Source organism: Pholcus phalangioides, unplaced genomic scaffold (genome assembly GCF_987345545.1).
Source record: "Pholcus phalangioides strain wild (caught in Gottingen) unplaced genomic scaffold, Ppha-v1.0 ptg000017l_1, whole genome shotgun sequence".
NCBI classification, from domain to species: Eukaryota; Metazoa; Arthropoda; class Arachnida; order Araneae; family Pholcidae; genus Pholcus; species Pholcus phalangioides.
This window is the reverse complement of record NW_028301610.1, coordinates 36,537,291-36,564,118: the sequence shown is the minus strand read 5'-3', so window position 1 is coordinate 36,564,118 and position 26,828 is coordinate 36,537,291. Positions and strand designations below refer to the sequence as shown.

At 35.2% G+C, this 26,828-nt stretch overlaps 1 protein-coding gene across 1 annotated transcript in view; it reads right to left on the bottom strand.

Annotated features, from left to right (window-relative positions):
- Positions 1-26,828, bottom strand: part of pcx (pecanex) — a 359,123-nt gene that overhangs the window by 90,349 nt on the left and 241,946 nt on the right. The window contains exons 25-28 of the mRNA XM_089247188.1: positions 24,621-24,798; positions 17,844-17,952; positions 256-385; positions 104-162 (exon numbers count right to left, since the gene is read on the bottom strand). Coding sequence (XP_089103314.1) covers positions 104-162; positions 256-385; positions 17,844-17,952; positions 24,621-24,798 — 476 coding nt within the window. The remainder of the gene's footprint in view (positions 1-103; positions 163-255; positions 386-17,843; positions 17,953-24,620; positions 24,799-26,828) is intronic.

Genomic DNA, 26,828 nt, shown 5'->3' with positions numbered 1-26,828 from the left:
CATAAGAATAAATTTGTTTTTTTTAAACCAAACAAATTAAAAAATTGACTTTTTTTGAGTATTAATGAAATTGATTCCACAAAAGCATGAAAAATTTTTTTACCTGGGTTACACTCCAACTGTGAAGACAATCTTGTGTTTGAGTGATCTACTCTTTTTGTACTGCAATATGACAAAAACATCTTAGTTTAGCATTAATGGTGTAGCCAAAAGTAATGTATTGAATTACATTTTGAAAGACACGGTGAAACTTACTTATAATCTCTTTCCCAAAATTTGACTGGGCGGACATATGATGTGAAAAAAATAGCACTACCAAGTATGGGACTTAATGGAGTAGAAAGAAGTGAAGATATTGCTGCTTGAACAAATAGCATCGCCGAATCTGATTTTTGTCAAGGGCTAAAAAACATGAAATTTCACAATTGTTATGACAATGATTTTTTATCATTTTTGTGGTGTCCCTATAAAATAAGAACTAAACCGATAAGATTGATAAGGACTATAATGCAGGACATACACCACCACCTAGTGTTATGTAAGGGAACCTCATAGAGTTCCGTCCCAAAAAAGAACTAAACCAATAAGATTGATAAGAACCATCGCATAGGACATACACCACCACCTAGTGGGTATCCATGCTGTTAAATTTTATGAACTCCACCTTCCCCCATCAGTGTGTACACATTACAACGCAATACAAATGTGCTTGTCAGATATTTTTATTTTTTACATGCATGACCATATTTTTATTATTGAAAAAATGTTAAACCCGATGATAAAAATGTATAGTAAAATTAAATTTAAAGTGAATAAATTTGCATGTAAAACAATAAACATAAATAAATATAAAAAACAAATATAACCAAACTAACTTCAATATTTTTTCAAAACCAAAAAATTACTGTTCTATGTTGATGACAACTTGTACAATGGTTAACTTGTATGTGTATATATATACGGGGTGATTATAAAAAAACTATCCCGACATATGGGCCCCTAACTATCATACCATTCACAGAAACTGAATGAAATTTTGGCATAAGGTATTTTGAGGTATGCGCTCAAGAATGATATGGAAAACAACAGTATCACTAACAGTTACGGTTACAGTGAGAAAATTTCGAAAATATCAAATGGCAACACCAAGTTTTTTGTATTGGAATGCGATCTCCATACTGAAAAACACTAAATAGCGTTGGAATGGCACCTGTAGCACGAAAATCCCTGGAGCTAGGCAAGGAAAAAGTAAAAAGGACTTTGTCGTGCACCAGAGCATTAATGTTCGTTTCATTCGTCACACCGTTTCTTCGGCTGAGATCCCTGATTAGTCCTCCACTAGGTCATGTGGAAAATTTGTGAAACACAATAAAATGCTTTATTTTATGTTACTTCTCTGTCCTTATTGGTTGTCCTCACTTTTAGCCTATCTACCGCCGGTGATTTTCATGCTACAGTTGCCGTTCGAACGCTATTTAGGGTTTTTCACAATGGAGATCACATTCCAATACAAAAAACTTGGTGTTGCCATTTGATATTTTCGAAATTTTCTCACTGTAACCGTAACTGTTAGAGTGACACTGTTGTTTTCCATATCATTCTTGAGCGCATACATCAAAATACCTTATGCCAAAATTTCATTCAGTTTCTGTGAATAGTATGATAATTAGGGGCCCATATGTCGGGATAGTTTTTTTATAATCACCCTGTATATCACAATATTTATATCTCCCTTATTTATAGACATTCAATGTACTTTTTATAACATGATTAAAAAATTACAAGATGGTTGTGTTCAGAAATACACTTGCAATTTTTTTGTGTGAATACAAATAAAATTAATTTCATATAATTTTAATTTTGTAACCATATCAAGCTCCACTTTAATGTCTAAAGTTGTAGAAGACAATTTTTCTGCAACCAAACCCACTGTAGACATTCAATTTGACTAACGTGAACATGCATTTCTCATGTGACTTGTTTATACTTTCAATAAAACTTGACTAATTTGAGAAGATATTTTGCATGAGTCTCGAGATTGGTTGATCTCCGTTCTGCTCGAGTACAATTCTTTAGGCTTTTCCTTACTCTTGTGAACTGAGTGAGGTATCATATGATTTTCTTAAGAGGGGATCTACCTTCAGATACTCATTTTGTTTGTTTTGACTGTTGTAATTACTAAAAAAGTATTTAAACATTATAAATTTGTTACCTCAACCTTTCTGCTTTATTTGAGTATGTTTCATGTAGATTTTAATATTTTGTTCAAACATATATACAACATATAGAGTTTATAAGAGGAACTTTTTTGTAGTATTTTATGAGCCGTTTCTGTAGTGAATCATGAGCTGAACAACAACTATTTACTATTTTATTACTGAACAATATTTACTACCCATTTCCGGAAAGTTGTTATTCCCTTGAAGTGTTGCCACCTTCATACAACATAATATTGCTTATTTTCTGGTGTTTCCAGATACATAACAATGCTACCACACTAAATTAAAGATGATAAATGATGCAATCAAAAGTTATAAACAAGAATCAACATTTGGTAATGAACAGTCACAAGTTCAATCTTTGAACTGGTTTTCTGGAGCGTGTTGAGTAGTCTGGAGCTGGAGGAAAAATAGTTCTTGTTGATCGAGGAGTTGCATTTGAGGAGAAGCATCTACCATAGATGAAGTCTTGTGCTGGCAAATTGCAAGAATCTCTCGTTGACTTACATGATCACTAAAAGTGACAGATTTCTTCCGAGGGAAGTGTCTCATAGGAATAGATAATCGAATAGGAGTTGGAGAAGACTGTCGATTGACTTCACACCATCGAAGCTGTTCAAAATGTCTCTTGATAATGTATCCATCATAGAGTTCAACTAGGTAATGAACACGACCCAATCATTGAACAACAGTTCCATACTTCCATAGGCTTGAATGAGTGTAATTCCTTGATTGTACTCTATCTCCTTCCTTCAAAAATTTGTCGAAGACTGGCTACGTTGCATTGTTCTTGTATGACTCAGGAGTTGTAGGTTTGAGATCTAGCTTTGTTCTGAGATTTTCTCCCAACAATAATTCTGCTGGTGTCTTTCCACATGAAACAGGTGTAGCTCTCTGTACTGAAACAGTAGTTTACATAATTTTTCGCGAAGTGTTCCTCGTTCGAATTCCATGCATTTCAGTTTTGTCTTCAGGGTTTGGCAATAACGTTCTGCTTGTCCATTTGTTGAGGGATGACCAGGAGCTATCATTCATTGTCGAATACCGTTTCATTTGCAGAAGTCCATGAATTCTTGTGATTTGAAAATTGAAGCATTGTCACTAACGAGAATTTCTGGCAGTCCATGTCGACTGAATATTTCTCGCAAGAAATGAATTGTAATAGCAGAATCTGGAGCTTTCTTCATGTAGTAGATTTCTGGCCATTTTAGACTTTGCATCTATGACAAGTAAGAAAAAATGTCCCATGAAGGGTCCCGCATAGTCCATGTGAACACGTTGCTAATTTCTTGTTGGACTTTTCCAACTGTGCACTGGAACTTTCTGGGGGGGGGTTTTCTTGATGTCCCAACAGTTCTTGCAACTTTTCACTAGACTTTCTATGTTAGAGTCGATATTCTTCCAATAGCAGTAATTTTGAGTAAGTGCTTTCATCTTCACTATTCCGCAATTAGTTGAGTGTAGCTCTTGAAGGATGGTTGGTTGAAGTGCCTTAGGTATTATTACACGCTGTTCACAAAGTAGAATTCCTTCCTGTAATGTTATTTTTAGATCATATGAAGTTCCTTCCATCACATTCTTCTTTAGTTCACGAAGATCATCATCCAATTCTGTTTCTTTTCGGATTTCTTCAGAAGTAATTGTGTCTGTGGATATGTGTATGATCACTGATGCTTGCAGGATATATTCATCATCAACAGTGTTGACTTGTACATCTGTCAATAGTAAGGGGCTTCTCGACAAATAGTCTACATTTGCATGTTCAGATGATTTTGAATGTTTGATGTCATAGTCGAAGTTGGAAAGCAAATGTGCATACTGCAACATTCATGTAGCTGACAATGCTGGAAGTTTTTTTCTGGATGGAAGAGAGTCATCATTGGTTTATTGTCCACTACCAATGGGAATTTTCTACCAAAGATGTAATCATAGAACTTTCTGCATGCCCAATATAAAGCGGTAGCTTCTTGATCGAGCTGGCTGTAATTTTTCTCGGCAGCTGTTAGTGATCTTGAAGCGGATGCAATAGGACGTTCACTTCCATCAGGCATAATATGCAATAATATTCCGGATACACTATGTGTGCAACACTCTTTATTGGGGTTACGTGCCCGGTTCGAATTATCCAGTTAAAGGCAAACAATAAGCAGGAAACAAACAAACAAGTTGTTTTGCATCACTTCAAAGGGCTTTATTACATTAACAGTTATTTTACATTAAGTTAGACTTCGTTCATTAAAACAATTTTTTTTTGCGTTAAAGTCAATTATTCAAACATCAATTTTAATTATAAAAAAAATCTGTATCTCACCGCAGAAGTCCATGTAGCCAGACATCACCTTTCTTCTCGCAGACCAAGAGATGCAAGTGCACTAGATACGATAGAGATGTAGATCCGTTCACGTCATTGGAACAAACCGAAGAACAGTGTCCCAAGTTTCAGAACAAGTCGTCAGCAACCAGTTTCCAGGTAGACCTCCCAGCAATCATCGATGACAGTCCATCGGAGCCCAGCCAGTTGAACGTCTAAGATAGAGGTACTGGACGTTTCTATAGCGTTAGACCAGAAGTTTCGTCACGAACCAGACCATTCAAGGTTTCATCTGCCAGAGGGCAACTAGTCACGGGTTGAACTGCAATACTCGTTAATTGGTTATTTAGCTTTTGTAAAAACATCTTCACCGGAGCCGCCGGGAACAAGAATGGTAGTTATTTAGATCCTAACATTATTTTGAAATTTCACGACAGAAGCCGAGAACAAGCTACTCAAATAGCCAAAGCAAGAGGTGAATACTTGAATGAACAAATAAATGAATGCTATTAGTGAGATCGAGAGACACGCTTTTATACATCATAAACCGGCTTTAACTTTAGGACCATTCGTCCACTGGCAACACTCCGTCTCTAGATAAAATTTCAACATTTCACAAAAATAATTTGCATACAAAGCAAAGTAAAAAAATATTTCAAAATTTCTCAGTGGCAACGCTAAATGTAATCGGGCGAGCTGGCCAGGCTCACTGATCATGCCTCTTACATCAAACACTGAAAACACAAAATAATTATTCCGGCGGAAGTCTGCAGCCAACCGCCGAGACAGGTAAGTAAATACAATAAAAATATAACGAGACGATGTGATATCTCCCCCAGGAGAATCCTCAAACTAAATAATTAAATGTATGTTACATGAGAAATAAATTTTTGTCGGACATCAGCCGCCCGACCTTGGTTCCATCCTCGTCAAACGACCACAACACCCCACCCTACGGCCGTAAGGCTAAGCTGACTTTCTGGCTCATGACGGTATGCCAGCGGAACTTCTGGATAGTTTCCGGTAGCTGAGTGGTCCCTGGGGCCTAAACATGACTATTTCCCACATAATGAATTAACAACAGTAACGGAGAAGGACGTCATCCTGATCCGTTACACGTGGACTAGCATCAGTAGCCAAAGTCACTGGACATTCTGGAGTAAATGGTATGAGGACTTAATCACTAGCAATTTCAGCCTTGATTTTTATTCATGCTGCTTCACAATCAGCTGTCCAGTTGAATGGAATACTTTTCCTGAGAAGATTGTTTAGTGGGTGAAGTAACCTTATTGCACTCTTGATGAATTTCGAGTAATACATAACTAAGCCTAAAAATTGTCAAAATTTTTTGGTCTGGGTGCTTCTTGAATAGTTTGAGTCTAGCTGGAGATTTGTTCAGTCCTTTAGAAGTTATCACATGTCCAAGGTACTCTACACTTTTTTCAAAAAATTTACATTTCTTGATATTTACATGCAAATTATATTTTCGTAATTTATCTAGAACATTCAGCAAGTGTGTTGTGCATTCCTCATAAGTCTTGCCTTGTATAATTAAATCATCAAAATATGCAGTTACTCCATCTAAATCTTGAACAAACTGATCCATGAAAGAATGAAATTCGTTTGGTGCCGTTTTAATACCAAACAAACAATCTTTTTGCCAAATAGGTACCTCGATGTGTAGAGATCGTCTGAACTTTTGCACTGTCTTCATTGACTGCTAAATGCAGATATGCTTTGTGGATGTCCAAGGTGCAGAAATATGATCCACCACGTAGATTATTGAATATGTCTTCAATCTTGGGTGTCTGGCATCATGAAGTTGGTGGTTTACAGTCACCTTGTAATCAGCACCTAAAGTCTTACAGAACCATCAGATTTTGGCACGATGACGAGTGGAGTTCCCTATTCTGAATGATCCACTTTTTCTTGATCCCTTGATCACACAAGTTATCCAGTTCTTTTTCACGCAAAGCACATGGTACAGGACGTAGTTTAACAAATACTGGTTTGGCATCTTTCCGCAATTTCAGGGAGCATGTATAATCTGGAATCTTGCCCACTGTTTGTTCAAAAACGTCAGAGTATTCATTGAAAATACTAGGAACAGATCTTTTTACAGCACACACAGGTATATGCCTGACACTTGTGAAATCATGAATGTCATTTATGTTGATATCCAATTTACGAATCCAATTTCGACCCAGGATAGGTTCTCTCTTCAAATTGACAAGGTATAATTCTTCATCACTGGATTTAGCATTGTAGCATACAGTCACTTTGATGTATCCGATGAGTTTGAAAATTCCACCTGTATAACTTCGGAAAAATATATTTGTTTTCAGGATTGAAAGATTTAGGTTTAAGTGCTTGTAGTCATTCATGTTCATGATGCTCACACAACTACCAGAGTCACATTCGAAACGACAATTTTTCCCATTTAATTGAATGACTGCAAATATTTTATCGTCTTTTTCAGCAGTATTAGTGCATATATCAACAATTTCGCTTACTTGAAAGTGATATGGATTTTCCACATATGGAACACTATCTCCTTCAGATCTGATTCTATTTTTCCGTTTCAGAAGACCTGTAATACATACTCTACTGATATGACCTTTTTTGAAGCAAATCTGGTACGAGAGCTTGTGTTTCACTTGACAGTTTTGAGTCTGGTGGTTGCTTTTTCCGCAATGGAGAGACATGCTGTCTAACCCGATGTCTCTCAAGTTGAGGTTTTGCTTCCGACTTGTTGCTCTGTGGAGTCGATTTCTGTCGTTAACTTCCACTGTTGCATTGCACAATTTTATTCATGCTGGAACCGTAATTACTCTTGTAGAGTTCTTTATTTTCGGTTTTCGAAGCTTCAATCACTAATGCAACTTCAAGTGTTTCATCGAATGTCAGTTCAGCTCATTGTAGAATCCTTTCGCGGATTTTGTCACCCTGTAATCCTTGTATAAATTGCGCATGTAGGATGAGGTTGATGACAAATTTTGAAAACACAGCATTTTCACAACTAGATTTGAGTTCGGCGGTTTTCGAAAGTTCTTTTAATGTAGCGATATAATTCCAAATCGGCACACCTGGGTGTTGTGTGCAGCAAAGAAACTTGTGTTGCTCTGTCAGGATGTTTACCCTTTTGCAGAGATGATCTTTCAAGATTTATAGCAGCTCATCGTACATCTTCGATGAAGGGAGATCTGGTGAAATGAGACTGGAAAGCAGGTGATAGTACTTAGATCCAAGACAGTTGATTAGCTGCTGTTGAATCCATGAGTCCTTTGAGCTGGAAGTAGTTTTCGAGTCTTTGTCCATATTCACCTAAACTTTCGTTTGCTTCGTCGTAGCATTCAAACTAGATCGATTGTGACTGGAGAAGTGTTTTCACATTGACACAGGTTGAAGTTGCTGGAGGAGTTTTGTTTAGCTTCCAGACGAAATTATTTGAAACAGGCACTAGATCGTCAATGTCTGCCATTTCCGATTTCTTTCACTCGTCGCCAACTTTATCGCATTTTATGAGCCATTTCTGTTAGTGAATCATGAGCTGAATGATAACTCTTTACTATTTTATTACGGAAGAATATTTACAACCCATTCCGCCATGTTTTTATTCCCATGAAGTGTTGCCACCTTCATACAACATAATACTGCTTATTTTCTGGTGTTGCCAGATATATAACACTTTTAAATTAAACTTTTTTGATAGAATAAAGCAACTTCGTTGTATGGAAATCTGACTGCATTTGAAGCCATGAAAACAACGTATTTGCTCAACCAGGATTAACTTTCATTTGTGAGATAGATCCATCTACAAGAAATCATTTAGAAAAAATGAAAAATTTTGATTGATACTTTATAAAATTCAGATTTTTTACAGTTAATTTACTAGCATATGGAGTATTAAAAAGAACTATTACAAAAATGAGTTAAAAATTTTCTATCCACAGGTGTTTTTAATTTTTTGTGGCTACTTTTAAATGATCATTATTTTGTTTTTAAAAAAGTGTTTCAATGAAAAGTTAATAACCTAAGATGCCAATGAATGAATGATTGAAAAACTATTTTATTCAGCAAGAAATGAACTAAATTTCAAGCGCAGGTGCTGTTCATCACTTGCACTGACTACAAAAGCTCCACTTCACCATGGAAAAAACTATTTCTGACACACAAAATTTCAGTTGAAAAGAGCGAGACCCCACCCCTATATAAATTTTTTCTTGACTAGATACCTTATAGTATTATACTTAGGTTAAGTATGAAATGTCAGAAGCTTCTTTTTCATATACATGTTATGGCCAAAGCCAGAAATCAGCTAGCTTGCAAGTTGGCCAATTTTGTTGTAAATTGACTTGGTCAATGTCCAAATTTTGGGCTTTAGCCAGCCAGTTCGCAAAGTGGCTGGAGATCCCTGGCCAAAGTTTCAAAAGAAAAGGCTGGTTCGGGGTCATTACCAAGTGAACATATTTTTTGTGACAATTATGACCATTTATAACTATGGTTAGCTATGGCAACCCTAATAATCAAAGGAATCAGAATATTAATGTCTCAAATAACTACACTTTTATAATACTACTTACTTAAAACTTTTTATCATTTATATCATGCTTCCATCATATATTATAACATTTTAATATATTGATTCTTTTATGTTATTTTTAAGACATGCACTATCAGACTACTAGTCAGAAGGATTTATGGGTCATCTCCTTCAACTGCAAACGTTATGAAATGGGGTATGGCCGTTAGCCCTGTAGGGCTGTGGCTGTAGCGAGCTGAGACAGCTCTTAATGTAGTGATTACCTTCACATTGATTTGCACAAGACACAAATCCCATCATGGTCACGAGAGATGTGATCTTTATCTTTCAAAATATGACAGAAAAACTATATACCTATTTATACATATAAAATAACATGTCCTGACTGATTGATTTACCAAGACACGATAACCGAGCTGAAACTCCTGAATTTATAAATATGAAATTTGGTCAGCAGTTTCATTTTATGATGACTTGCTAACAAGGGTTTTTTCAAAATGGAACTCCTAAAGGGGTCATAAGGGGTTCAGAGTTTATATGGAGAAATGCTGAAGCTATAAATAAGAAATTTGGTAAGTAGCTTTATTTTAAAATGTAAAGACTTACTAATTAGGGATTTTTAAAAATTCAACTCATAAGGGAGTTCAGAGGTTATTTGAAGTAATCGTTGTCAAGCCGACACCACTGAAGATATAAATAATACATTTATCAGTAGTGTTATTTTATAATGTAGAGACCCACTAAGAAGGGATTTTTGAAAATTCAACCCCTAAAGGGGTCATAAGGGGGAATTTTCAGATTATGAAATCTGTGTAAGCAAAGCTGCAGGTAACAGCTAGTATTAATAAAAGGGAATTTAATATATATATAATACTAGCTCTAAAATTTTCCTCTTTTTCCTCTCATCACATGGAGTTAATCCAGTACAGCTACTATATAGTCAAGCCTCATTACTGCATCAACTAGGTAATGTGTCACACCACTTACCTTGTCACTTTTTGGAAATCTAAACTGTCCTCACTATGGGTTTCTAATGTTATTAAACTCCTGATCAATTGTCACTCCGCTTAAGGGGTCATTCAAGTATTATGTCAGCATCGATGGGGAGGGGTGTCAGATTTGCTGACTTTTGATGACAAGGGGGGAAGGATGTTTGGATGATGCTTATGTTATCAACCACCCTTTATGAAGATACAAAATATTCTTAATGGCATCTTATTCCGCCGCTGTGGTGGTCGAGTGGTTATAGTGACGGACTCGCGATGCGAGGATCCGGGTTCGAACCCCACAGTGGTGGTCGGCTGAAGTTGGTTTTCTGTGGTTCCCAACTTCAAGGCGCAAATGCGAGCCGATCTCCCCATTAAAAAGTCTCGCCACAGAGAGCAACAGTCCTACAACGAAAAATCATTCAATCATAACACTTCACTCATAGTTTGAAAAACTGGTGGCAGATGGCAGCACTACACATAACAAGCATTACGGGGGAACCAAAAAAAAACTTCACGTCAGGTTTCACTACACGTACATGCACATTCCCGCATGTACCGATTCGTTGGGGGTTCCGCGGGGGGTTGTGGGCGGGGTGCATGTGTGGTGTAGCAGTAGTAGGTAGGGTAAAAAAGGGCTCGGGGATCCATGATGTTGAGTCAGCCACCTCATTGGGCAATTTGCCTGTTGTGGTGTTGTATTTGTATTTTGTATTTGTATTATTCGATGAGTCAAAAACTGAAAAAACCTTTTGACAGTTATTGGGCACCTGAACTAACATTCTCCCTATTGATAAGTCCCCTAAAGAGCCACTTCAGTGATCTCTAAATGTTTCACGGATCCTTCAAGTGCTCTAGAAATGTGTTCATGCTGCTTGAGTGCTCTGGAACTGTGCCACGTATCACCAGAAGTGACTCAAGCTTACCTGCCGCCTGGGTGCGAAGCCTCATATGCCACACCTAAAGGCGACCCTGGTGGGAGGCTGGTAGGGCTTTAGTCAAGAGGACCTCTAAATGAACCTTATTTTTTTTTTCAGGAGAAAGCCGATTGTTTACCGAAAAATTTTCGTGACCATATGTCCCGCTTTTTAAGTAGATATTTCTGCTTTTTGATCCCAAATTATTTTATTGATCTTAATAATGCCAGATAATATGTAATTTAATACTTAAAACCACACTTAATTTTGATAGCCATCATCACTTATCCTGTAAAGAAAATGTAGTAAATTTTTTATTACAAAATTTATTTCAAATATGCTTCTGGCACTTCAGGGTTGATCATTGATCATTTTTGTTGTACCACTTTCATTTTCTGCACATGAGGGCTAATTAGACCGGAACTTACAATTTATTGCCGATTCCGAACGGCAAGCTTGTTTTTTATACTCATCGAGAGACTGGTGCGCTAACCCCCATCTAAACCCCCTGATGGGGGACTCCCTGCAGTAGCAATTTTTTCTGTGGCTTTGTCACTATTTTTGTTGTATCCCTGTGTCAGGAAAGTTTTCTGACAAGGACAAACCGGGTATCGAACTCGCGACACCTCTAAACATCCTTTGGTACTTTAGGCAAGTATCTTATCGACATGGGCTACCGTGCTTGGCACTTCAGGGACCAGACCATAACCTTACTTATAAATGAGAAGCCAAATTTTTCCTTCACTTTCAGACCATTCTGGAAAAAATACTAGGTGAGGGGAATCAAAATGCAAACTTGTCCCTTTTTATAGAGTAGCCCTACAAGATGGCTCTTGGCGCCAATGGAGGAGGGTGCCAAGTTCATGGTGAATGGGTGAAGAAAGTTTCATTGGGTTAAAGAAAATGATTTCTGTCTGTTCTGTCCGAGATAGGAATTTTTGGGATAAGTTATTAGGGAGGGCATGACCCACACGGGTAGAACTGACAGGGCTCCAGCTGGGGGAGGGGGGCCCTGGACTTGATCCAATAATCTATCTTTTTTACAAATACAACACCACAACAGGCAAAATGCCCAGCGAGGTGGCTGAGAAAAAGATGCCCATAACAAATATGGATGTCATATATTTCAAAAATACAGCAACCCAATTAAAAATGCAATTAACACAAATTATAAACAATATATACACATGATAAAATATCATACATCGCCCATAAAGAATACTTATGGTTGTCTTCTAAGAATGGATAGCTTTTCGATTTACACCAACATGTTTATCGTATTTCTTTTTAAACGTGTCAGTTGTGTTACAATTTACTACCTCCGGGGATAAGCTATTCCATTTATTGACAACCCTATCAGAGAAAAATTCCTCTCTTGCGACACCATAACCTTGCATTGTCCCTTACCAATCGATACTGGTGTCCACTTGTAAAAGCAGTCGATTGGCGGTGTACTAAAAGTTCATGGTCCATTCTATCCATCTCATTAAAAATTTTTAACACTTCGATCATATCTCCTCGACATCTGCGTTCATCCAATGTAAACATGTTCAAAAAATGAAGTCTCTCTTCATAACTCAAGCGCCGTGTTCCAATAAGGACACGTGTAGCTCTTCTCTGCACCCCTTCAACCAAGTCTATGTCCCTCTGTAGGTATGGTCTCCAAAACCTTACAGCATACTCCAGTCCAGGACGAACTAAACCTCAAAAAAGCGGAAGAATGACTTTAGGAGAACACAAAGAGACCTTCTTGAAAATGAGACCAAGCATTCTATTCGCTTTTTGACCACCGCTGAACAATGTTCAGAAAACCTAAGTCACTCGTCAATGAGAATTCCCAAATCGGTGACCCTAGTTGCATCCAGGATAGTGACACCATTCAACTCGTAAGAGAACAGTGGGTTGCTCGAACCAAAATGAGCTACCATGCACTTATCAATGCTAAATCTCATGCTCCATTCATTTGCCCATGCTGCAATCCTGTTTAAGTTGGTCTGGAGCAACTCCCTATCACTTCGATTCCCGATTACCCCCATTAGCTTCACATCATCTGCAAATTTGCTAGTTATCCCATCGATACTCTGATCGAGTTTATCGATAAAAAGTGAACAAAGTATGGGGCCAAGGACACTTCCTTGAGGAACTCCACTAGTGACGCCTGTCCAACCAGAGAATTCCCCGTTCACCATAACTCGTTGCGACCTATCTCTTAACCACGATTTTATCCAATTCAGCAAATTGCTCCCAATTCCAATCTCGTGTTAACACTTCTAGAGTTTACCATGTTGGACCCGATCGAATGCCTTCTGGAAATCAAGGTAAACATCTACATTTTTGCTCTTACCCAAAGCCTTAGTCACGTGATCATAGAAGCAAAGAAGGTTAGTTACACATGACTTCCCCTTCCTGAACCCATGCTGATTATCCGACAATACATTATTCTCGTCTATCCACTTCACAAACTGCCTTTTGATGATAATTTCCAAAATTTTCGAGAGGGAGCTCGTCCAACTTACTGGACGATAATTGGACACCACTTCTCTACTACCCTTCTTAAATATCGGAACAACATTAGCAAGTTTCCAATCCCTTGGGACGATACCCTCAGCAACACTACTCCTGTATATCTGTGCGACTGGCCCTAACAATTCATTAGCACATTCCCTGAGGACCCTCGGATATATATCATCTGGTCCTGGTGCTTTGCTCGCACTTTTTTTTTAGAAGATTTAGGACCTCCACATCTTCCACTTGAAAATTGTTGAGGATTTTATTTCCCCATGCAACACCCGTATATTGAATATCATTATCTCTGTTAAAAACTGACGCAAAAAACTCATTGAAAGCACTACACATGTCAACATTGCTCTCTAACATAGACCATCCTATCGAGAGGGGGCCAACTGTCCCCTTACATCCATTATTGACGTATCGAAAAAATGATTTCGGATCAGAGCCAATGTTATCTGCCAACCTAGATTCAACTTCCTTTGTACTATCTCTTATCGCTTTCTTCAACACTCTTCTTTTATCAGTAAACAATGATAGGCCACCTCGTCCACTTTTAGACTCCCTGAATGCTCTTTTCTTTTCAAGATAGAGGTTACGCACGCTATCCGTGAACCAAGCTTTCACGCTATAAATTAACTGTAGAAGGGTCCCGTATTTAAAATCTGTCTTGAGGCTCATGAAATATTCCAATTTATAGCCCCTGATGCAGGATATAGGGGCTATGGGGGAATAGACAGGAGGCGCAAAAATTCAAGATCCCAAATAGAGATTTTGTCTCGAGCTACCCTGATAGCTTACATTCTTGTTTTTGGTATTAGTTTTAGGCCCTGTCTATTTATTCCCTCAAGTTTTCTTAACATCTTCGTTGTTGAAGTATGACTCAAAAGCATGATGTCATATATGAATTTTCACTGTGTGGAATTTTTAAAAATTTTGGAGTCTTAAGTAAAGGCAACATTGCCGCTCCTTACTACCTGCCACCCGGGTGCACCACACCCCTTGCACCCTCACTTAAGCCACACCTGCGTATCACTCAAGTGATCCATAATTATGCCACGGATCACTTAAGTAATCTGGGAATGTTCCGCAGGTAATTTGAGTGATGTAAAACTGCACTGGGGGCCACTTAAGTGCTCTAAAACTGTGCCACATGTCACTCAAGGGATCTAATGTGCCACGGATTGTTCAAGTGCTCTGGAACTCTAGCACGGGTTACTTAAGTGATATTTGAATGTAAGTGATCTTTGAGGCCTACTTGAGTGATCTGAAAATGTGCCACGGGCCACTGAAATGCTCTGGAATTGTGCCACGAGTCATTTAAGCGATTTGAAAATGTGCAGCTTAATTTATTTTTACAAAATTAGGTTTGGAGGGCTAGCCACATCAGATAACCTTCAGGGTCACATTTGGTCTGTGCGTTAAGGGTTTGCCATATAAGGCTTAAAGGATGGGTCACAATTTCTTAAAGAGAAAATGAGTTCCTACCCTTCAAATAGCAATCAAATTAACAGAAATTGATTATAACAACATATAAAGGTATTTTCTTTTGAAATTTTAATTAAAAAAAAATTTCCATTAAAAACATAATTTTTTTCATCTGGAGTGGGGGAGGCTCACGAGCCCGCTATGCCTCCCCTCCCACATACGTTTTTGATTCCACCAATATGCGTTAAAAGGTAGGGGACAGTATGGATGAAATTTTGCTGACAAGGGGGGGGGTCAAAAATGATGTAATACTTGAACAGCCCTAAGGAGTCACTTTTGTGAAAGCACTCTTTCGAAAATCACCATTCAAATCAGAAACTCTTTGTACAAAATTCATGATAAGTTCAGTGTTTACTCTTACCATGTCAAAGATCCACCTATCATTTCAAGCAGAGGCCCCTAAAGTCATATCCATTCCCCCCCTTTCACTACAGGCTTGTTGACAGATTCTTTCAACATTGAACATTGGGCTATTTCTTATTTGGGAATGGTTCAGCTGGATTTCTTTTTCTTAACGAGTTGCAGTTCTTGGGCAGCTTCTGCTGAAAAAGTATCCATGACAGAAATTTTATGTTTTTTTTTGTTTTTGTTTTTAGAGAGAAAAAAAACATTAAGTGAAGTGTTTAAGCTGGTCAATATTTTTGCTGGCTTTTTGATGCATTAATCAAATCTTAGCTGAACAGCAAGCATCTCTAACCCCATGTTCACCCTACTGTCAGAATGTTCTCCAAATTAAAAAAAAAATTGTTAACCTTTAAAGACAAAGCAGTGTAGTGTTATAGTTGTGGAATATACAAAAAATGAAACTATTTCTTTCATATCTTCTATTTATGATTTCTATTTTCTATCTTCTTTGGGGCAGAGTATCATTTCTGCAACAACCAATTCCATACCAACAAAATTTGCCAGTGTTTTTTTCAGTTAAAAATAAACTTTTTTTCTGAACTCATAAAGTATATTTTATTTTCATGTATGATGTTCCAAAAGAGTTAAACTGCCACAAGACAACTATGTTTTCGTCTCCACAAAACATTTGCAAATTTTTAAAAATTGAAAAAAAGAATATTTTGTGTTATTCAAATGCTTAATTATGTTGCAAATAAACAATAATTGATTAAGAAAAACTCATGTAATAAATTTTTATGTCTAAACTCACTTAAATAACTAAAAAAATTTTTCTGCATGAATGTATCAATAGGGAGTTAATGCATCATGGCTTACACTGTTTAGCAAGTCACTCTGCTTATGGAGTCATATTTTTGGTCTCCCAAGAATGACTTGTGAACGATGTCGGCATCTACTGAACCATCTTACATCAGCACATCAAACTTTGGCCAAGGATCTCTAGTCACTTTGTGAATTGGCTGGCTAAAGCCCCAAAAAACACTAGTCATTTCACTTTCGCCAAAAACTTATGGCAGGGTTCCCAGCAACCTGGGGAATCAGGGAAAGTCAGGGAATATTTCTCGAAAGTCAGGGAAAACTCTAAATACTTGAGAAGAGTCAGGGAAAATCTGAAGGGGAAAAAATCAAAGAGGATATATTTACATTCAAGTGAATTCTTCACTTTTTCCCATAAAAAACTATTTTTCATATACCCTGAGAGGAAAAAAATCCTTATCGGTATTTTCCTCCAGATCCCCTACTGAGAGAAATGTCTTATCAGTTGAAGGGTGGGGTTTTACATACTGGAAAACAATGCTTGCCAAGGTCACTGAATCTGCAATCTGAGTAAATAGATGGAGGCAGGCCCGTAGCCAGAAATTTTGTTCAGGGGGGGACCAAAGTTATAGAACAATAGATTTGGCCATCTTTTTTCTGTTTTTGGTCATTTTCTCACATTTTGAGGGGACCAGACCTCCAAGTCCCCCACTACGGCCTTGTTGGATGAAGGGGAAGAGGAGAGACCCTCCTTTCCATTGTTGAAAACAAAACCAATACCAGCTCTAACTTCTTTTCTATCTCTTTTGAAAAAAACATTTAATCTTCTTGCTTTTTTTTCCTGCCTGTGGGTAGAGACCCTTCAGCTTCTGCAGTGTTTGTCATAAACGTCATTCAGACTACCTAGCAAGTTTGCCACATTTTGAAACACAGCATCCTATTTCAATTCTTATTTTGGTGTAGAATCTTCCTGATTAGCTTACAAATACCCCATAGTGATTGGATGTGGGGCGTATAAAAATTGCCAATTCTGAGACCGATCCTTTCTTTTCCTCGCAACGATAATACGGGCATGACCAGGGAATTTTTTTTCCCTGAATATTCTGAAAATATGTTATCAACATGCGGGAAAATGGACTACTTACTGACGTCACAAGCAGACTGCAGAGGCCTTCTATGTCTAGGAGGTGCTGGCTTAACTCCCTGAGGTAAAAATAAAAAATTCTACAGTGGGAAAAAGCAACCAACACATTTATGGCACCAGGGTCTGAAAAGGATATTCCATCTGTATAATTTATTTAAAAATGATACATTTCTCTGGTCCCTTGAGTATTGTTATACAAGTGTTTCACTGAATAGATCACTTCAATGGTTTTTTTAATCATTCTAATGTCTTCAAAATGAAAAACACAATTTTTTACAATACTCCTAATACCATTTGAAAATGGCCACAGAGAAACCTCACAGGGTATAAACCTTTTATGCCTTGTTTTGACTACTTGATATGCTAGTTAACTGACAAAAAATCAAAATTTTTAAAATTAACGAGCAACACAGCTGGATGTGTAAATCCATCAGTCACATGGATTGACTCATTAAAACAAATAGTGTTTTTATATAGCTCAAAATTTCAAGAACAAAAAAAACATGAAATAGCATAAAAAACCATGAACATAGTATTCATATAACAATTTTCAACCCAAAGGATACGAGGCACGCTAAATGGCTGTGCAAAAGCATGAAATGCAGAGCCCCAGGTAATTTGCATGGGTGAAATATAACTCATAACAAACCGAACTTTCAAAATGAATTCATAACACTGAAAAAAAAAAATTCAAATTAGAAAAATAACTCTAAATGGATTCATACTCATATTTAATAAATTTGTGTAGCTAAAATGATTCATTTCAAATAGAAGTATTGAAAATATCAGATTCAAAAGATAATGAAAATGAGAGAATAAATTTTAAAATAATTTTGCTCAGTATAGGTTGGCCAATGAATCCTATTGAAAACATAATAAGGGGTCTGAGTTAATCCTGTTCATGACAAAAATACTTTTGACAAAATTTTTCATACTTTCTCAAGTTGAGCATTTTTTAATTTTAACAGTAAAAATTGTTTGTCTTGACATGTACTATCATCCTGCTATTATTTTTTTGATAAAGTTTAGGACTACTTCATGTATGAAACCTTTTCTAAAAAATTCTTAAAACCACTAAAATATCCCAATATTTTAAGTAACATAATATACTTTATTTTTTATTATTAACAAAAAAAAAAAAAAAAAAAAAAAAATCAAGAATACCAAGAAATGACAACAAAACAAGTGTAAAATACTCAGCACATTTTTTCTCTACTGTAATATAATGTTAAATGGGGGAAAAAGTAACGCTAGCTAGACAAAGTTCAGGAAGCCTGTTTAAGAAAAAAATTTAACTTTTGTTCATGTGTTATGAACAATCATACATATTTCTTACTCTGTACAAGATAATCTTTTTGGCATATGCTATGTATCATTCAAGTTCGGTTCTAATTCATCTCTATAAATTTCAACAATAAAATACATTCAATCTTCAATTCAACACAATTTCCTAAATTTAACAATAAAATTCTATAGTCAGCATTTAACACCATTGATGAAATCTATGATGTTTGTTCCCCTGATTTAGTGATAGATTCCGATAATTTCTTTGATCTAACGATTTAAAAATGTGTTAGAAATTGGACTTCCAGCATCAACTTCATATTTTTTTCTTTTAGAACTTTCGACAGTTTTATAAATTTTATTGATCTGTAATAAAAATGGCATATTGGAAATAACCAAAATCTCTATGAAATTCTACATCTTTTCACAAGACGACTTTTTCTGATTTTATGCAAGTGATAGTGCTTTTCCCCACTAACAAACACATCTCTCTTTTTCTGTTATCAAAATTTTGCAAAAGCTGACTCTACCCACTGAAAATTGATCTGACAGGTTGTGGTGGGATAGGAAACCATGTTTTCTTAGAAGTCAAACTCATAAAACTGTTTGTGCTCATCATTGCAGGAACAGAGGGTTTTCAAGGAAGCAAGATATCTCATAATTGATGAAATGCAAAGCATCGAGTTACGAAAGATATCTGGTAAATGCTGCTGAGAAGTTTAACCAGTATTACCTACAAATGTGCACCAAATTATGACTCCCTAGCTTCATTGGTTTTTGTCAGGAGTGGACAAATCTATTTCTCAACATGCCTAGGGCATATAAAAATTCAGCTCGCGCATGTATTATTTTTGACCACATGTCTGACACGGGCATGTAACAAATCCAAAAAATAAGGGAAATTTTTTTAGGGTTTATGGGAAATTTTAAGAGTTCTCAAGCAAATGAGAAAAAATTCAATATATATATATGTATTACATTTATATATATATTTTTTATGTATTATATATATATTTTTTATGTATTATATATATATTTTTTATGTATTATATATATATTTTTTATGTATTATATATATATTTTTTATGTATTATATATATATTTTTTATGTATTATATATATATTTTTTATGTATTATATATATATTTTTTATGTATTATATATATATTTTTTATGTATTATATATATATTTTTTATGTATTATATATATATATATATGTATATATCAGCATTCAAAATCATTGGTGGTCTGCTGAGTTCAAGACAATTAGACCACTAAGAAAAAAATTCTGGTGGTCTGTGGAACCAGTACTCTTAATTTTCTATATTACAGGGATAGGATTGCTGTTGACTCTTTTCGGAGCAGAAATTTATTGTTTCGGAGCAGCAATCTGTGAATTCGGAGCAGTGCACAGAATCATTATTACCTTTGACAAAAATGAAAATTTTTCAAACCGAAATAATCAGATTATTAAATTTTGAACATTTTAACCAGTTATAGGGTTCCAGTGTCAAAAATCAGTTTTATATGTTTGATAAAACTTGCATCCACTTGTAGGGACATAAAAATTAGTCATAATCCAAGCTGGGCGTAGGAAGAAAAAGTTTACAAATCAAACAAATAAGCATACATTAAAAAAAATCCTCATGACATTTTGTTGACTCTGTTTCTGATGACTCATGACTCTGTTTTCCTCCAATTTCTCAAGAACACTACACATTTTTTTCTTTCAGTGTTTTCAGATGAACTTCCCCACTTTCGATATCTACAAAGTTTTTTCTCTTTATCCACACTTCTATCATTTTCTCTGCAGTGTTCAGCATAGTTTTTGATAACTGAATTTCAACTCCCTTTCTTCTGCTTTTAGTCTTTGATTCTCATCTGGTCGTGGAACTTTCTTATCAAAAAAGTTTTTTGGTGCCGAAGTCTGTCTTGGTACTTCTGATGCAAGCTGTGAACAGCTTTCAGAAGATTGGCATCGACATCAATATCTTTAGCATTTCGAGAATGTTATGTATTTCGAGAATTTTATTTGCCTAATGCAATTGATACTTTCAATCGAAAGATTTGATCTATGTTGCAGGAAAAGTTTGTTTACACTAAAGCCCCTCTCGCAGTCTGCATTTCCATGTGGGTAAGACATGTATAATAAGGCTTTGACGAGTACAAGCAAAATTTTGAACTTTGCACTTCCAAGTTTTTTAGATCACAAATATAGATCCCCAATATTTATCTAACCTTTGATAACTCCCATGTATATCTTCACACTGCAGAGAAATCTATTCATCCAAGAGAACAGGGACATCTGAAGGATAAACAACTTGCGGTAGCTTTGAAACAATGTACCTAATACATGATAATGAAGAGTTTTCCTTTCAGAAAACGGGATGCAAACACTTCATTTTTTCCAGCATGGTGTTCTCAAAAGGTAAAACTTTAAGTAAGTGCTTGACGATCTGGCACCAGTTCAAGTGATCTCTAGCACCTAATAGAGAAATTTTTTGTTGAGAACATTCCCCCAGCTCAGCAAGATTGGATCCTATTTCAGCACCAACAACCACATTTTTCCTCCAGTTCTCACTGCTTTCTATAGCTAAATTCTGAAGCTCAGCAATTCTAATATTCTGAATATGTTCAGATTTCAGGAAATGTGCCATAATTTTTCTAACAAGAGCTCCTAGCTTGTCATACAAAATGTGTATGAGGGGCTCCTCTTTTTCAAATAATGTCAGAAAGCCATTCAAAAGTTCTGATGCTTCTTCCAGAAATAAAGCTTTCACCAAAACACTTTTATCTGAAAGGACTTCCTGGATTTGATGGGGTCGAGATGAGTCTGATCTGGATTCCTTACTTCTGAATCGATGCTGAATTATCTTTTTCATTAATTCTGGAATTATTTCCTTTATTAATTATTTCTTTCACTAACACTGAAATTATTTCTTCTTTCATTAATGCTGAAATTATTTCTTATTAATGGTGGAATTACCTTTCATTAATTACAGAATTATCTTTAATTAATGCTCAATTATAACTTTCATTTATTTTTGGAACTGAAATTCTTTTTCATTAAATCTAGAATTTTTCTTTCATTAAAACTAGAATTTTTCTTTCATTAAAACTAGAATTTTTCTTTCATTAAAACTAGAATTTTTCTTTCATTAAAACTAGAATTTTTCTTTCATTAAAACTAGAATTTTTCTTTCATTAATTCCAAAACTCTTTCATTAATGCTGTAATTATCATTCATTAAAACTAGAATTTTTCTTTCATTCACGCTAATTATCTCTTTCATGAATTCTGGAATTATCTTTCATGAATTCTGGAATTATCTTTCATGAATTCTGGAATTATCTTTCATGAATTCTGGAATTATCTTTCATGAATTCTGGAATTATCTTTCATTAATTCTAGAATTACTTTTCATTAATGCTGGAATTATCACTTTTATGATTTTGGAATTATCACTTTCATTAATGCTGGAATTATCACTTTTATGATTTTGGAATTATCACTTTCATCAATGTTGAAATTCTCTTTCATTACTTCTGGAATTATCTTTCATTAATTTTGGAATTATCTTTCATTAATTCCGGAATTATCTTTCATTTATTTTGGAACTGAAATTATCTATTTCATTAATTCTAGAAATTTTCTTTCATTAATTTTGGAATTATCTCATCGATGCTGAATTTATTTCTTTCATTGTTTTAAACTCCTATTTATGACATAAGAAAATAATTGTGCGTGTTTTCACCGAGTCACGTGATCTTCCGACGAATGATGTTGTAGACGACGTTCTCAGCACTGCCAAGGTGAAGACCGCCGACGTCATACTCTCTCCAGCTCGATGGTGCGAACATAGTGCGTCCGCATTTCAGATTCCGAAAACCTGCGTCGTCTACAATTGGTTAAAAAACCCAAACTTTTTTTAGCTTGAAATTCGATTTTTTAATCAGTCGGAGACGACACAGGTTTTCGGAATCTGAAATACGGACGCACTATTTTTACACCCAAATGCAGGAAACCTTGGCAGAACTGGTCATCTTGATGAATTTGAATGAAAAAAACCGGAACATACACAAAGGTTTTCTATAAGGTACAGTAGCAATGCTGAGATTGACGTCACGGCATGATTCAAATGACGTCATCGAAAGCAAAAGTTGAATAGGGAAATATCAGAGAACCCAGATTGCCGCAGAAGCGCCAAATTTTCTCGGAAAATCAACGTTATGGCGCAGTATGTAGCAGGAAATTGCTAATGATGCAGCTAGGCGCAATTGGCGCAGCAATCCCATCCCTGTATATTATCTACATATTTTCATCAAATGGGCCATAGTAGCACATTCATTTTGAATGCGAGGGGAAAAATTTGCTCAAAAGTTAAAACTAAGCAATGTTTTTCAGGCATGTAAATTTCTTTAGATTTGTCCAGCCCTGGTTCATGCACAAAAAATTATGGCCAGTACTTTATGAACAAACCTTGTATTAATCACAGTATGTCAATTTTACCCTTGCATGAATAAAAGTAAACAGTGTAATAGTGTTTATATGTGCTCTGGCATTAAAAGCATAATTTTGTCACAATCCATTGCAGTAGCCATAATAAAGTCACATGAAAAGAGATCATATATTAGCATTGTGGTAATTATCATAAACCAAGAAGCTATATGATTGGATGAATAGAGCTTTCATCTGAAAAAATTATGCAACTGCAGAATAGCAGTGCACTTCCGCAATATTCCACCAGGCTTGCTCTATTCCCCCCCCCCCCAGAGAGTGTTGACATCACTTATTTTAGAAAACACTGGTCTAAGTATCTACCTTCACAACCCATAATGCTTTTGTTACATTCTGGCATTGTGTGAATCAGTTTGTTACAATTCTAGGTATTCCATAGTTTGTTTTATTGCACTTAATTTTTTAAAATCAATTCACACACAGGGCTTGGATAATCAAGGTTTTACTGTATTCCTCTTTTTTTTTTATAGTTTCTCTCTTTTGCACCCTTTGAATAGTCTATATACAAATTTTGATTTCAATTTGATGAATGGTTTAAGCCAGTGTTTTTCAATTACCAGGACCTGACATTCAGTCAAACCAGGCCATGAGTTGATCACCATTTTTACCTATTTATTTCTCATTAGTCTTGTGTACGTGACCAGGCCTTCCACTCACAAAAAAGAAATCAAGTGGACCACAGGCTTGCAAAGGTTGAGAACCACTGGTTTAAGCTGCAGAGTGCTCTGGATAAGCCAAGTTAAGTTATGCTCAAATTGTACACTAAAATGTACAGACATTGTTCTCTATCAGAAGAAATGTTATACACTATTTATAACGTAATATTTTACATTTCCCTAAAAGATCTGTGTGGTATATCCAAAAATATTGTTAGTGTTAGTAAACATACCCAAACCAAAATTCAAACCCAGACCCCCCCCTCCCCCCATCTCTCTCTTGAACAGCCAAAAACTAGCTCCTAGCTCCCTAACCACTCAAATGCCAATTGGATAAATGAAAACTCTTTTCTATCAACTTATCAACTGATTTGTTCTAATACAAATAGAAAAAGGAATTAAAAATTTTCTTCCTAAAAAGTAATTTAACTTCGTTATTGAAAAAGTGGGTCATATTTCACTTTCATGTAACTTCCAATATCTACATTCATTCATTCAAACTAGTATAACTATATAATACCTACAATAACAATATCTAAAAATATCTACAGTTGACATTTCAGCAGTCAAAACTGTCTAAAATTCATTCATAAATAAACTATAGAAACTCTTAATTTTAAGTAGCACCTAAAATCATCACGGCTCTTTAATAACTTTTTTTTTTGCACCAACCTCTTGGCAAGATATATGGGAAAAAATATGTAGAACACTACTGTTTGGATTCCGTAAATCCTGGTCTAACTAGCACTTGTATCAAAATGATCAATCACTTTTTTCCCCATTCGTTCTATATTAGATAATGCAATGCTTATTTTGCCAGTTATCTCTACCATGGATTAAAAAAAATTATGCATAATATTTTATTGCAAAGAAAGAACTTTTACCTTGCTGAACACAACAGTGAATACAAAGAAATTAATCAGAAAAGGTTCTTCTACACCACTGAAATCAAAGTGGAAGAACAATGTAGTGAAAATCAGGACGAGATAGTGATGAGAAGGATCACAAAAGGCACTCCGTAGGCACTTGAAACTGGACACCACAACTACAATGCATCCAGTACTGAAATAAAAATCAAACATTGTTTCAAAACTTGATAAAAAATAAATTATATCATTGACTGACTGAAATGTCATAAACTATCTTGATCTATTTTCTTACAGTTTAATCCAAATAAAAAATTACCACCAACTTCATATTCAGAACATTGTTCATATACAGCATGAACAGAAAGTCCTGTCCCAAGCATTTTTCTTTCTCAACCACTGATTGTAGACAAAAACTTCCAATAACAAAAATATTTTAAATGAGGCAAATATTCATAATGTGGAACATTTACATGAATCAATTAATTTTTAAAGAAATTACAGAATTTAACTTTCTATATGTTCCTATAGTCCCTATGCTTATATATGAAAAGTTTTTCCTTTCTGAAATATGTAAAACAAAACAAGCTTCATCGCAGTATGACAAACATTAACAGATATTAAATGACAAGGGATTCAAGGGTTATTCACAAATTGAACAACAAAATAGTTAAATTTGTACTAAACCAAAAAATGAGATATTGGTTTCAAACATGTCTCTGATGTTAATACATTGAGTGATTATGATTGATATTTCATTATTTTCAAAATAGTTTTATCAATATAATTTAATAAATTATTTGTTTGCAATCAGCTAATTAACTAATTTTATTGGTTTATTTCAGCATACAAAATATGTAACCATATTATTAAAGAATTTCACTTACTAGTAAATTTCAAACATATAAATTATTATAATTTAATTGTTTCTATGAACACCCATTGAATTACAGCGGGAAAGATGCCTTTCAATCACTAATATAAAAAATTACAAATATTGAAATTATATATCTGACTCAATTTTCATTGTATGGTGATAAAACTTGTTTGTATGTCATATTACTACTAGAAGAATTTTTTTTCTAGATATGCCTGAAGGACCCTTGGGAAGGTATAAAGTGAAAAAAAAAAATAGACAGCTTAAAAGCCAATTTGTTTTGTAAAAATACCATAACCATGGCTCCCACAAGGGGTGGGACAGACAGGGAAAGGGATAGCTTGGAACCCAAGATGATTCTCATAATTTTCCGTTTAGTTTATGCTATAATTTCACTATAAAGGGCTCTCAAAAAGTCCATGCTGGGGGGGACTTTATTTTTAAAAAATAAAGAAAATTCCTCATAAGATTGGAAATATGCGAAAATTCTGGATATTAGTAATTTTCAACAAAAATAAATGTCAAATGATTGAAAGATTGCCAACTATGGCTGATATTGTTCAAAATTTGCAGAGGATGGGAAATACGTGTAATTACATATGGATAGTGGTGTGTTGGTATAGTGCTCGAAAACAAAAATTTCATTTATTATAGCACTATTTTTATCAATATATTTTCCTAAACTCACCCATTTTTAATAGAATTAAAATTCGATAGCTTTCCCAATTTTGTTTCACAGACAAAGATGAATCCAGAAAACATACAGGAAAGTTTTCCCCTGTGAATTTCTAAGATGATATCTCTAAAGAAGGGGATCACAGAAGGGTAAAAATAATGAAGAACTATCTGAATTAGGCATGTAAAAAGTTAAAAGTAGGTATTTGTTATGCGTGAAAAAAACATAAGATGAACATTCACAAAATTCATCAGTTATTGTTAGAGCCTAGTTTTGTTATTTGTGTTTTTGCACTATAGATGGCAGCACCTCCTTATAGCAATGCGTCTGTGTGCTTGTATTTTCAATAGTAACGAGTCATGCATGTGTCTCTCTGAGCGTGTTTCTCCATGGAATTGTTATATGTTAAGTCTAATTTTATAATTAAAATAACATTGAATTTCTAAATGTGCCTGTTCTGCTGATGTCGTGAAATGAATTTCTTCATACATTCCTTCTACAGTCCATTATTTATTGTGCCAAAACACTTATCATAATATATTTATAAGTTATACATATTATCTTTGTCCATAATTTTACTAAATATCATGAATTCAACTGAATTAAAATATGAAAAACCTTATCATATTTTTAAAAATAGGGTCGGAACAGAAAAATAACTCGAATGTCCTTT